Below are 14,007 nucleotides of genomic sequence, written 5' to 3'. Positions count from 1 at the left end.
ATGGATGGATTGATTGGTTGGTTGGTTGGTTGGTTGGATGGATGGATTGATTGGTTGGTTGGTTGGCTTGTTGGTTGGTTGGTTGTTGGATTGGTTGGTTGGTTGGATGGATTGATTAATTGATTGATTGGTTGGTTGGTTGATGGATTGATTGATTGATTGATTGGTTGGTTGGTTGGTTGGTTGGTTGGTTGGTTGGTTGGATGGATTGATTGGTTGGTTGGATGGATTGATTAGTTGGTTGGTTAGCTTGTTGGTTGGTTGGTTGGTTGGTTGTTGGATTGGTTGGTTGGATGGATGGATGGATTGATTGATTGGTTGATTGGTTGGTTGGTTGGTTGTTGGATTGGTTGGTTGGTTGGTTGGATGGATTGATTGGTTGGTTGGATGGATTGATTAGTTGGTTGGTTAGCTTGTTGGTTGGTTAGTTGGTTGGTTGTTGGATTGGTTGGTTGGTTGGATGGATGGATGGATGGATGGATTGATTGGTTGGTTGGCTTGTTGGTTGGTTGGTTGGTTGGTTGTTTGTTGGATTGATTGGTTGGTTGGTTGTTTGTTGGATTGATTGGTTGGTTGGTTGGCTTGTTGTTTGATGGATTGATTGATTGGTTGGTTGACTGGTTTGTTGGTTGGTTGGTTGGTTGGTTGATTGGTTGGGTGGATTGATTGGTTGGTTGGTTTGTTGGTTGGTTGATAAATTGATTGGTTGATTAATTGATTGATTGGTTGTTGGTAGATTGATTGGTTGATTGGTCGGTTGATTGATTGGAAGGTTGATTGATTAGTTGGTTGGTTGATAAATTGATTGGTTGATTAATTGATTGATTGGTTGCTGGTAGGTTAATTGGTTGGTTGGTTGGTTGATTTATTGGTTGTTTGGTGGGTAGGTTGATTGGTTGGTTGGTTGGTTGGTTCGTTGATGGATTGATTGATTGGTTGATTGGTTGGTTTGTTGGTTGATGGATGGATTGATTGGTTGGTTGGCTAGTTTGTTGGTTGGTTGGTTGATGGATTGATTGAGTGGTTGATTAATTGATTGATTGGTTGTTGGTAGGTTGATTGGTTGATTAGTCGGTTGTTTGGTTGGAAGTTTGATTGACTGGTTGGTTGATGGATTGATTGATTGGTTGGTTGGCTCGTTTGTTGGTTTGTTGATTGGTTGAATGGTTTGTTGGTTGATTGGATTTATTTATTGAATGGTTGATTGATTGGTTGGTTTATTGATTGGTTGGTTAGTTGATTGATTTATTGATTGACTGGTGTGTTGGTTGGTTGATTGGTTGGTTAATTGATTGATTAATTGGTTGATTGATAATTAAAGTCTGTAGTTTAGAGAAAAAGACTAAGTTGCCATTTTTTATCCTTTAGGGGGAATTTTGTGGTTAATTTACTTACCATAAGACCATCCAAGATATAGATGACTTTTCACTTTAGTGTTTGAACACCAAAGATATTCTGAAGAAAGCTGAAAACCTGTAATCATTGACTTCCACAGTGGAAAAAACAAATACTATGCAAGTCAGTGGTTACCATTTTCCAGTATCATTTAAACTATCTTCTCTGGTCTTGAACAGAAGAATTAAACTCATAAACGTTTGAAACAAGTAAATTTACATTTTGGGTGAACTGTTTCTTTAAGAGAAGGCAGCATTGGGAAATATGCTTTTTATTGTTAATAATTGCATTCAGGTTAAAGGAGTCATTTACATTGTCTATTATATAGATCTGAAATACCATGTTATATTTTCTCAATAAACAACATCGGATATAGCAAATCTGTAATTGTTTTGAAACAATAAGGTTTTAAAAGACATTTAAAGGGATAGTTCACCCCTCAAAAATGAAAATTCGGTCACCATTACTGATTCTTCACGTGTTACAAACAGCCATTGGCTTATATAGGTTTTTTTGGTTCCTATTTAGATGTCAATTTTACCCCCAACATTTCTCAGAATATCTTGTTTCGTGTTCACCTAAAAAAAAATCATAAAATTTTCCATGTTTTGGGTGAACTATCCCTTTAAGAACAATTTATTCAGACAAACACTTAAAATAAGCATGTCATGAATAAATAGTGAAGTGTAGGAGTGAAATATACATTTATATTTTACTAGATTGCCCTGAAAATATTTACATAATCATTATAGTACATCCTGCTATGTTCATTTAATAGTTTACACAGGGTTCCCACTTTAAGTACAATGTCCTGACTTTGACTGACTAAAAAAATGAATTTCCATGACCTATTATGAATTAAAAAAACAGGCAGCTGTTGTGGTTTGCATAATATTAAAATGGTTTTAGCTTTAACATAATTTTGCAGGACTTTAATAGCCATTGTTAGAACAATGCATAGTTTACCTCACATTTTCTTTTAAAAAGATCTGAGGTACTTACTGTTTGTGTAGTTGTGGTAGCTTAATAGCAGTTTTACAAACTTTACATTCAATTTTTCAGTTGTTTACTTTTTTGTTATTTTGAAGTCAGAGCTCTAAAAATTATTTTATTCTGATATGTTAGTCTTAGTTAACAGGTCTGGTGACTGCATTTGATGTAAATGGTTGCCAGTTGATGGCCGTGAATGAAATAAAAGGAAGTTGAGACATAGCCTAACCACAACAACATGTGTGAAACAATGCAATAGTACAATGAGGTATATAAAAATTACATTGTGATGAACAGTGACAAACAAAAACAAAATATATAAAATCTGCCTGTCTTTGAAAAAAAAAAAGACAGTAATTCCATGACCTATGGGAACCCTGTTTACAGTAAATAAGGAAAGAATAAATCATATTCCATCCACAAGAAAGCAACCCAGGCTCATTCTGAATATATACCCCTGTATACATTTCTGGAGAGTGCCAAATACATCCCAGGAGGTATGTTTTTTTGCAGTTTTTGTTTTCATAAATCCACCAGAGGCCAGTGTGTACGCTTTTTTCGATTTCAAATTTCTCTCGCGAGTGTCATTTGCACCTTCTGCTCTCACGTAAATCCACCAGAGGTCGCTGATGACTGACTGACTAACTGACTGACTGACCAATCGACTGCCCCACCCTCCTCCTTCCCTAAACCCAACCGATAGAGTTTTCAAAAACACAGATTGACTCGACCACCCACTTCCCTAACCCAATTGATAGTGTTTTCCAAAGGACCGATTGACCCGCCCACCCACTTCCCTAAACCCAACCGACAGTGTTTTCAAAAGCACTGATTAACCAGTGCCCACCCCCTTCTCTAAACCCAACCGACAGTGTTTTCAAAACCACAAATTGAACCACCCACCGCCTTCCCTAAATCCAACCGATAGTTTTCAAAAGCACCGATTGACCCGCCCACCTACTACCCTAACCCAACTGATAGTGTTTTCAAAAGCACCGATTGACTCGCCCACCTACTTCCCTAACCCAACTGATAGTGTTTTCAAAAGCACCGATTGACCCGCCCACCTACTTCCCTAACCCAACTGATAGTGTTTTCAAAAGCACCGATTGACCCACCCACCTACTATCCTAACCCAACTGATAGTGTTTTCAAAAGCACCGATTGACCCGCCCACCTACTTCCCTAACCCAACTGATAGTGTTTTCAAAAGCACCGATTGACCCACCCACCTACTATCCTAACCCAACTGATAGTGTTTTCAAAAGCACCGATTGACCTGCCCACCTACTTCCCTAACCCAACTGATAGTGTTTTCAAAAGCACCGATTGACCTGACTCGAACCTAACCTCACAGCCAATTCCGCTCCACATCAAAAGTCCGCCACCGAACATGATAAGCCCCTGGCCAATTTGTTAACAGTGAAAAAGCCACGGAGGTAAGTGGTCAGCTAGTAAGCGCGAAAAGGAACGGTGTCATACCACCTTGTAGCATTCGTTTTAAAAAAGAAATTCAGCCATACGTACCTCTGGCTACATAATTCGCAATCTCCACAAATGTATATAGATGTACATTTTCAGAATGAGCCTATGTTGCAACAAGGAGAAACCCATAAGGTGTATAGCATTATTTGTCAATGAATTAGAAAGTACAGTCAAGTCCAGATTCTTTTTCCCCGTTCTTGTTCCAGAACAAGCTTAACTACGTTTGTACACATACACAAGAGATTTGCAGCCTGGACAGCGATGCTGGACGTCTTTGCAGGAATCCACACAGAAGGGAATCAAACAACACGGCCAGATCCTAGACAGAAACAATGACCATCACAATTGGTCATTTTATACAGTCAGAATCATTAGCCTTTCTGAATTATTAGCCCCCTGAATATTTTTCCCGTAATTTCTGTCTAACAGAGAGCAGATTTTTTAAAAACACATTTCTAAACAAAATAGCTTTAATGACACATTTCTAATAACTGATTATCTTTGTCATGATCAGTGTTGGGGAAACTTGCTTTTAAAAGTAGTGCATTACAATATTGACTTACTCCACCAACTAGTTGCATTACTTAGTTACATTCCATGGTGAAAAGAGTACTGAAAAATATACTCAATACAAATACAAACTTGTAAATACAAATCTACATAAATGCGTCCCATAGTTCCGCTAGTGAGAATCTGATGAATGCTGTTGCTTACCCGAAAATGCCGAGACCAATGCAGATGCCCCACACCAACAGTCCGTTGACATATGTGGTCTCGGTCACCACCTGCTGCTGGCAGTGAGGACATCTCATCTGTCCTGGACACTCACCCAGTCGTGAGGGCATGAGCACCACTGTGGCTATACAGAAAGAAGAAGAAATATTGAGGAAAATTACATATAACATCTAGGCAGAAATTAAACACTAGGTGTCGGTTGGGCCATACTTTTAGTATTCATTTTAATAGTAACCACATTTGCACCACAATAACATGCAAACTGCGTAAACTAAAATCCATTCATCAATTTTCCTTTAGCTTAGTTTCTTTATTTATCAGGGGCCACTACAGTGGAATGAACTGCCAACTATTCCACCATATGTTTTACACAGCGGATGCCCTTCCAGCTGCAACCCAGTACTGCGAAACATTCATACACAATCATACGCTAAGGCCAACTTAGTTTATTCATCTACTGAATAAACATAAACGTGTAAAACATATGCTGAAATAGTTGGTGGTTCGTTCCGCTGTGGCAACCTCTGATAAATAAGGGACTAAGCTGAAGGAAAATGAATGTTGTGTAAACATCGCCTAGGACTTTATAACTCACTCTGGGCAGGAGGAGGCGCAGCAGTCTGAACCGTCTGAATTACTGAGGACGACATGACAGCGGGCTGTGGGTTGTAAACAGCCATCGGAGCTGAAAGCAAGAGAAGAAAAATGTAATTATAAAAGCCAAGAACACAAATCTGACTGTTTATGTGGCTTTCGCAACACATGCTCATTCTGAAAACGCAGCCCTAAATACATTTCTGGTCAATCGGTGCTTTTGAAAACACTAATGGTTGGGTTTAGGGAAGGTGGAGAGTGGGTCAGTTAGTCAGACAGATAGCTGTCTCTGGTGGACTCTACGGGAGACCAGCAGGTACGAATGGCACTCGTGAGAGAAATTTAAGATCTCAAAAAGCATACACAGCGGCCTCTGGTGGATTCGAGAAAAGAAAAATGTAGCTCCTGGGACGTATTTAGCCAACCCAAGCTCATTCTGGAAACGTAGCCCCACGGACGTTTCTGGAGACCGCGATTTACATGGCCGGAGGTACGTAAGGCCGCGTTTAGTTTTTTTCGAGCGAACGCTGCGGGGCGGTGTGGCGCCGCCTCACCCCTCCTCTTCGCGCTCGCCGGCCGACGGCTCGCCTCCCGAGTGGAGGGCTTTCCCGATGCAACCAGTTTGTCCGCTTAGCCCACAGCGTTGTGTCGGCGGAGCGGAGCGGAGGCCCCGGAGGAGGAGGAGTAGCCGGCCACGGGGACGACGACCGGGATCGAGTCCAGGGAACATCGGTTCCTGAAATCAGGTAAGACGAAAAACGGAATCCGAAAAATAACGAGAACGCGGCGGGATCCAAAAACGCGGTCGAAATCGAAGACGAGGGCTTTTGCTTTTTTTTTTTTTCTGGACGGCTTTTGCGAACCGTCGCTCGGGTTTAGGGAAGAAGGAGGAGGAGGAAGAGGAGGGCAGCCGAGTCGGCCGATCCGGCGGCTTTTCGCGCGAGAACGGCGCAGGCGTGAACGGCGCACGCTCCCGAGAGGCGCCTGAGACGCGAAAAAGCGCGCACAGCTGCCTCTCGCGGATCCGCGAAAACAAAAACCGCTCAAATACGTACCTCCCGGGTTGTAAATCGCGGTCCGCAGAAACGTCCGCGGGGCTACGTTTCCACAATGAGCCCGGGTTGTATTTAGCGCTCTCCAGAAATGTATATAGGGGTACGTATTCAGCCTGGGTTGGCCTTCCATATATTGTTTGACTGTTTTAAACATTCGACACAACTGAAATCCTAATTCTGCCTGTAATATTGCTGTCTAACACTGAAGAGCTCTGGATGTTATTTACACAGAGGGTTTTATCAGCACTCACCAATGCCAGGCATGGCTGTAGACTGCATTGTCTGAGTTACTGTGGATGTAGACATGCCTGGAGAAACTACTCCTGGGTAAACTGGTGCCATTTGACCTGGAAAACAGACGACAATCTCAAAATGTGACACAACATGAGGTAAAAAAAAAAAAAACATGAGGCTTTTCTCCAAATTCACTAAGAAACTGCAACTGGTGCTTCACCATTTTCATCATTCTTGAGGTTATCTCCATTCTGACATGTTTACTTTCAGTTTAGAACTGTATCTCTGTTTCACTGTGTCAGTTTGACTGTTATCTCATAATTATGGCTATGTCATAAATTAGACTTTTTTTTATCTCATATTTATTACTTATTTTCAGATTTTCATCTTTTTTCTCTTAAATATGACTTAATTTAGATTTATCTCATAGTTATGACTGTCAGTTTTCATAATTATGATTTAATATGTCATACATCTGATTTTTTATGACTTAACCTGTCAGTTTTGACAATTATAACTATAAATCACTTTTGTATTTTATCTTTTTGTATTTTATAATGGACTTATTTATGTAATTTAGACTTATCTCATAGTTATTAATGTCAGTTTACATAATTGTGATTTAATATGTCATACATCTGACTTTTTATGACTTAATGTGTCAGTTTGGACATTTATGACAGTTATGACTGTACATCCGTTTTGTAGTTTATTTTTTTGTATTTTATTATTGGCTTACTAGTGTAATTTAGATTTATCTCATAGTTATGACTGTCAGTTTTCATAATTATGATTTAAAATGTCATACATCTGACTTTTTATGACTTAATGTGTCAGTTTGGACATTTATAACTATAAATCACTTTTGTATTTTATCTTTTGTATTTTATAATGGACTTATTAGTGTAATTTAGACTTATCTCATAGTTATTAATGTCAGTTTACATAATTATGATTTATTATGTCATATATATGACCTTTTATGACAGTTATGACTGTATATCCGTTTTGTAGTTTATTTCTTTGTATTTTATAATGGAACTTCTAGTGTAATTTAGACTTATCTCATAGTTATGATTGTCAGTTTTCATAATTATGTTTTAATATATCATACATCTGAATTTTTATGACTAAATGTGTCAGTTTTGTCATTTATGACAATAAATCACTTTTGTATTTTATTTCTTAAAATTTTATAATTTTCTTAGTGAGATAAATCAAAATGATCTCATAGTTATGACTGTCAGTTGTCATAATTCCGATTTAGTGTCATATATCTGACTTTTTATTTTACAGTTTGAACATAAAAGTCAAATTTGACTTATATTTAATCATTTTATATTGTTATAATCTTTAATGTTTGACTCATAATATGTAAGTTCTGACATCTCAGAACTATTATTTCATCATGTTTGCAATTTTGTTTTATAATTATGATCTAATATGTCAATGTTTGACTTTATGCTCATATCTATAACTTAACTCCATCATGATTTAATGTATAATTAAATCATAGCTTTGACATTTTATCTCGTTATTATGATGACGTAGATTTTGTCTATTTATCTCATAATTACAATTTAGCATGTCGTATCTCATAGTTTAGTTTTGCCATAATTTTGACATCTCATGACTTATTTACAATTTTTCTGACTTTTTATTCCACTCTTGACTTTTTTTTGTCAGAATTTGTTTTCTATTATTAATTTAATGATAATTAGAATAAATTATTATCATAATATGACACTTCTACATTGTTTCTAAATATTTTCGTTAAAACCCTCCTGCTTTTGTCTCTTTAACATCATCGACTTTTACAATGCAAACAATGCAGACACAAAAATATGTCATGTCATCATTACAGTGCAGATTTTTTTTCCATTCTCTATATTTAGAAAGTGGCGACAGGGTTTGGTAATGCTGTAAGACTTCAAGTGTGTTCAACTCTATAGTTTAAAAAGACGTCAGTTCTCACCCATGCTAGATGACTGGGTTACAGTGGACACATGACTGACTGCTGAGTCATTGGATTGTATACAGCAGCCATCGGAACTGAAAAACAACAAGATCATAATTGAAGCACTGTAGTAATCAATGAACAATTAATCAATAAACTCAATTTTAGGGCTTTGTTCAGCTGACCTGCTTGAGGTTGATAAGTAACCGGCGGCTGCTGGTAGGTAATGTTGTTCTGGACCAGTGGAGGGCCAGGATATGGCGGAGGTGACATTCCCTTTTCCATGTTCGGCAAACTGCAGATGACAATTAAACTGGCTTTATTGACCGTTCTGAGTACAACACTGGCAAACCAGATGACACTTTAAAATAATGGGCCATCAGTTAATGTTTTTACTAATATGAACAAACAATTAATACATATCTTGCATCTTCGAAAACGGTAAATAAAGTTAAATAACGTTAGTTCATGCTAACTAACATGCATTAACTAGCTAACAGCTAATGGATTGTTATTCAAAAATGTTAATAATAATGAATGCACTAAATGCTGTCTTGATATTCAATAGCTTAATAAATTGTGGTAATGAACATGAACAAAGTTAACATCATGGTCGCTTTAAAGTATCATGAATAATTACTTATTATTTAAACTGCCTTTTATTTAATAATGTTTACACTTTATTTAAAGTGTTTATTACAGCACCAGATGCTTGAAGATTTAATTGCTTAATTAGCTTAATAGATCAAACGTGAAGATTTCTGCATAAATATTGACTAAAAATTATGTGACTATTTCAATGCAATCTCACAGCAATTCGTAACTTTTTGATTTAGTGGCGAATTTGTATGAATTCGTACGATCAAATTTGTACAATTTAGTACGATTTACTCGTCACCCAATGACAGTTGGGGTTAGGGGTGGGGTAAGGTGCCACGCCTCCTTTTTAAAGTCGTACATATTCGTCCGAATAAGCCACTAAACTGACACAACGTAAAACACTTACGTTTCCTCGTGAGATTAAGCTGGACTATTTATACAATCAAAATTAAAAGATCAATTAGTCATGACAACATGTGTTTTTTAGTTAATTGTAACTAAGCTAATCTATTTCTAAATTAATTTTATAAGTTACACACGCTGTTTTAAGTCAGTTTAATAAACTATAAGTTTATAAATAAAACCATTTTGATTTAGCTTAAAAATTTAAGTCAACCAGTATATTACAGCATATAAGGATATTTTAGGTTAACTGTGCAATATTTTAGTTAATTTAACTAAACCCACAATGAAAACTACATGCACAAAAGGTTTTATTAATCTTAGATGATGTAAATTTTTTAGTCAATGCCTTTTAATGTGTAAAAATGATCTCATTACAACTCATGGTTCATTTAGTAAATGGAGTAAAAAGCTAATAAACTCGAGTTGTTGAACTATAGTAATTGTAATAAATCTGCCATTTCTCACCGTTTTGCCGTTTAATTTAGTGTAAGCATTTTTTTCAGTCTGAACTTAAAGCAATAAACAATTCTTTTATTATATACATAATTTTATATTTACAATTATATTTTATTAAAAAACAAGTATTTTTGTTATTATACCTGTTTAAAGTTACGATTTTTGCAGCATTCGCCAAAAATACTGTATAAAAGCTTTAGCAGTTGATCGCAACAGTCTAATTTGATACCATCATACGGCCACATTGACGTCACAAATTAGGATATTTGCCATAATTAAGAATTCAGACCATGCTGATGTGACATCAGTGAGTCATTATTGTCTGTGCTGAGTCACGGTCGCATGCTATTGCTCTAAAAATACATCTGCAACAAGCAGGTTTCAGATTTTACGTCACATAACCTGAGCTATTGAGACTTTACATGAATGTCAACTTAACTTTCAACACATGTTAAAAATTGGTTGAGCATTAGACTTGTAGATTTTTAGAATAGAAATTTGGTTTTTAGCAGACATTTAGAATCAAAGTGGTTTGTTAATGCTTTACAAAGAAATATCACTCTACAAACATCCATATGTCACTGTTATCAATAATAAGCAAAAGAAATTGGCTTATTTTTCACTATTTATTTGAAGCTGTTACTCTAAAAAACACAGTAAAATACTGTAAAAATACTCTACAAGCATACATCTGTCACTGTTATCAATGATGAGCCAAATAAATGGCCTTATTTTTCACTATACATTCAAAGCTGTCACTTTAATAACACGGTAAAATACTGTAAAAATACTCTACAAGCATTCATTTGTCACTGTTATCAATAATGAGCCAAAGGGATGGCCTTATTTATCACTATTACTTTTTTTATTACTATACATTTGAAGCTGGTACTCTAAAAAATACTGTACAAATACTCTACAAACATACATCTACGACTGTTATTAATCATGAGCCAAAGAAATGGCCTTATTTATCACTATTTCTTTGGTTATAACTATACATTCAAAGCTTTTACTCTAAAAAACACTGTAAAATACTCTAAAATACTCTACAAACAAACATCTGTGACTGTCATCAATACTAAGACAAAGAAATGGCTTTATTCATCACTATTGCCTTATTTATTACTATACATTTGGAGCTGTTACTCTAAAAAACACTGTAAAATACTCATAAAATACTCTACTAGCATACATCTGTGACTGTTATCAATACTGAGCCAAAGAAATGGCCTTATTCATCACTATTGCCTTATTCATTACTAAACATTCGAAGCTTTGACTCTAGAAGGTGAAGTTTTTTTTCCCTCTCCGCTGTCGCCACTGCCTCGCATGGTTCAGGATTGGTAGAGCTACGCATCGATGAATTGGCTCTTCAGTGTTTGAACTCTCAGTAATGATTAAATCACACTGAACTGAGCTAAACTGAACTGAACTTAAACACTAAAAACTGAACCACACTGTTCCAGTTACTGAACCACACTGTTCCAGTTACTATGACCATTTATGTGAAGCTGCTTTGACACAATCTACATTGTAAAAGCGCTATACAAATAAAGCTGAATTGAATTGAATTGAATAGATAACGCTCAAAAAATAGTCTACAAACAAACATCTGTGCATGTTATCAATACTGAGCCAAAGCAATAGCCTTATTGCCTTATTTATTACTGTATTCATTCAAAGCTGTTAGTCTAAAAAACACTGTAAAATACTCTAAAAATACTTTACCAGCATACATCTGTCACCATTATCAATGCTGAGCCAAAGAAATGGCCTCATTTATCACTATTGCTTTATTTATCACTATATATCAAAGCTTTTCCTCTAAAAAAAAACTCTCAAAATACTCTACAAGCATACATCTGTGACTTCTATCAATACCGAGCCAAAGAAACTGCTTCGTATTACTTTGTGAAAATAAGACTTTGTGGAATAAGCAATAAATAAAAGCATCAAGCCGCAATAAGCTGTGATTTACAGAGATTTATGTGTTAAGATACCCCTTTAGATGTTATAAATTCACAATAAACCACAGCTTTGAGTTGATTATTGGTTTTATTAGATGGCCGTTCCATAGATTTATCACAAAATAAAGCAAATAAAACTACATGTTTCCTTCAACATGTTAATTTACAGCGACCAGTCACAGTCCAGCACAAGATCTATCCATTTTAATGTTTAAAATATAATTTAAACCTGCTTTAAAATGATTTTGCTATAAACTCGTGCAACCATCTGTTTTATTTTGTTAGATATTTGTATTCTAGATGCAATGCATTGATTTTGCAGTTTTCTTTCCATGAAAAAATACTATAAATATGGTAAATACTACAGTGTTTTTGTAAACATACTATAGTAAAGACAACACAACAACTATAGTAATATATACAATTTACCCAACACCCATATTATATTGCACCACTGTTACTGTAGTAAAAATTATACTAAAGTATGTATTACAGTTTATAAGTTCATAGCTGATACTACAGTATGCTGGAGCATTCATTTAATTATATGTATATTTATACATACAGTTGAAGTCAGAATGATTAGCCCCCTGAATTATTAGACCGCTTGTTTATTTATTTTTTTCCAATTTCTGTTTAATGGAGAGATTTTCTCAACACATTTCTAAACATAGTTTTAATAACTCATCTCTAATAACTGATTTATTTTCTCTTTGTCATGATGACTGTAAATAATATTTGACTGGATATTCTTTAAGACACTTCTATACAGCTTAAAGTGACATTTAAAGTCTTAACTAGGGTGATTAGGTTAGCAAGGCAGGTTAGGGTAATTAGGCAAGTTATTGTATAACGATGGTCTGTTCTGTAGACTATCGAGAAAAAATATAGATTAAAGGGGCTAATAATTTTGTCCCAAAAATGTTTTTTAAAAAATTAATAACTGCTTTTATTCTAGCCGAAATAAAACAAATAAGACTTTCTCCAGAAGAAAAAATATTATCAGACATACTGTGAAAATTACCTTGCTCTGTTAAACATCATTTGGAAAATATTTTAAAAATAAGAAAAAAATTTGAAGGGGGCTAATAATTCTGACTTCAACTGTATATTATAGTATAATAGACTTGACTATAGTATAGTTAATAAACTCTGTGAGACTTTAGTGAGACTTAATTGTAACACAACCATTTCTGTAAAACTGTGTTAGTTAGTTTCATATCCTAACAGTAGAGCAGCCAGTTTGACAACATTTCCCCAGTCAGGAGTTTGTGTTCTGGTTGACAGACGAGTCGGCGGAACATGTGTGTGGAGAAACTCAATTTTAATTCTCAAAATTCATATTTTTAAATCTGAACTTTCTAAAAGTGACAACATTTCATCTGCAAACGGACACTTGAATTAAAAGTTACATGAGTAATTAAGGCAACTTTTCATTTAGACACAAAGTTTAATCACAGTTCTAACACAGAGTAGTCAACGTTGAAAGCGAGTCAAAACCTTTCGCCAAAATTGTCCTAAAACTACTCAACAACATCCATTCATGACAATTTTGAAAAGCACTTTTAAACCACAAACATTGACTACTGTATATTATATAAAATTCAATAATTAGTATTTTTAGATAATAATAATAATAATAATAATAATATGTATTTTTAAATTGGTGTTATCCTTCTTGTTCTTTTATTACACAGTTCAATTGTATTATAGCTACAGATACATATATCCAGTCCAAAAGTAAACAAATAAGATCCCATCAAAAACACATAAACATATTACAATGTATGCATGCAATGTATTATTATTTTAACAATTATCATTGTTGAAACGAAGTAAAATGGAAGCATATACAGCCCAAAAGAAAAGAATATGATCCCTATTTAAACAACCTAAATACATTTCAATATATGCATGTATACAGACGTATATGCCTACCTGTGTGTTTCAGAAGTCAACTGTGAGCTGTGGAAACTGATGCTTTTCTCTAAGACAACGAGATAACAATGACGAAGAAAGACAATGAAATGGCAAAGACGAGGGGTGGAGCTGGAATCCTGTGAATGAATGCTGGAAGTGGATTCAGCAGTTCCTCATATCTCAAATAAACTTGACGTGAGTACTGGCTGAG

General features: G+C 35.4%; 1 protein-coding gene across 1 annotated transcript; it reads right to left on the bottom strand.

Moving 5' to 3' along the window:
- Positions 1-650: 650 nt before the first annotated feature.
- si:ch211-202h22.7 lies at positions 651-13,873 on the bottom strand. The gene is given in 8 exon segments (XM_068221884.2): positions 651-4,189; positions 4,585-4,729; positions 5,201-5,290; positions 6,506-6,601; positions 8,464-8,491; positions 8,494-8,540; positions 8,631-8,740; positions 13,815-13,873. Coding segments are annotated over 7 exon segments (612 nt in total). The 5' UTR covers positions 8,731-8,740; positions 13,815-13,873; the 3' UTR covers positions 651-4,083.
- Positions 13,874-14,007: the final 134 nt, after the last annotated feature.

The sequence above is a fragment of the Danio rerio genome, chromosome 1, assembly GCF_049306965.1.
Source record: "Danio rerio strain Tuebingen ecotype United States chromosome 1, GRCz12tu, whole genome shotgun sequence".
NCBI classification, from domain to species: Eukaryota; Metazoa; Chordata; class Actinopteri; order Cypriniformes; family Danionidae; genus Danio; species Danio rerio.
The sequence above is the reverse complement of the archived record's forward strand: the minus strand, read 5'-3'. Positions and strand labels throughout refer to the sequence as shown.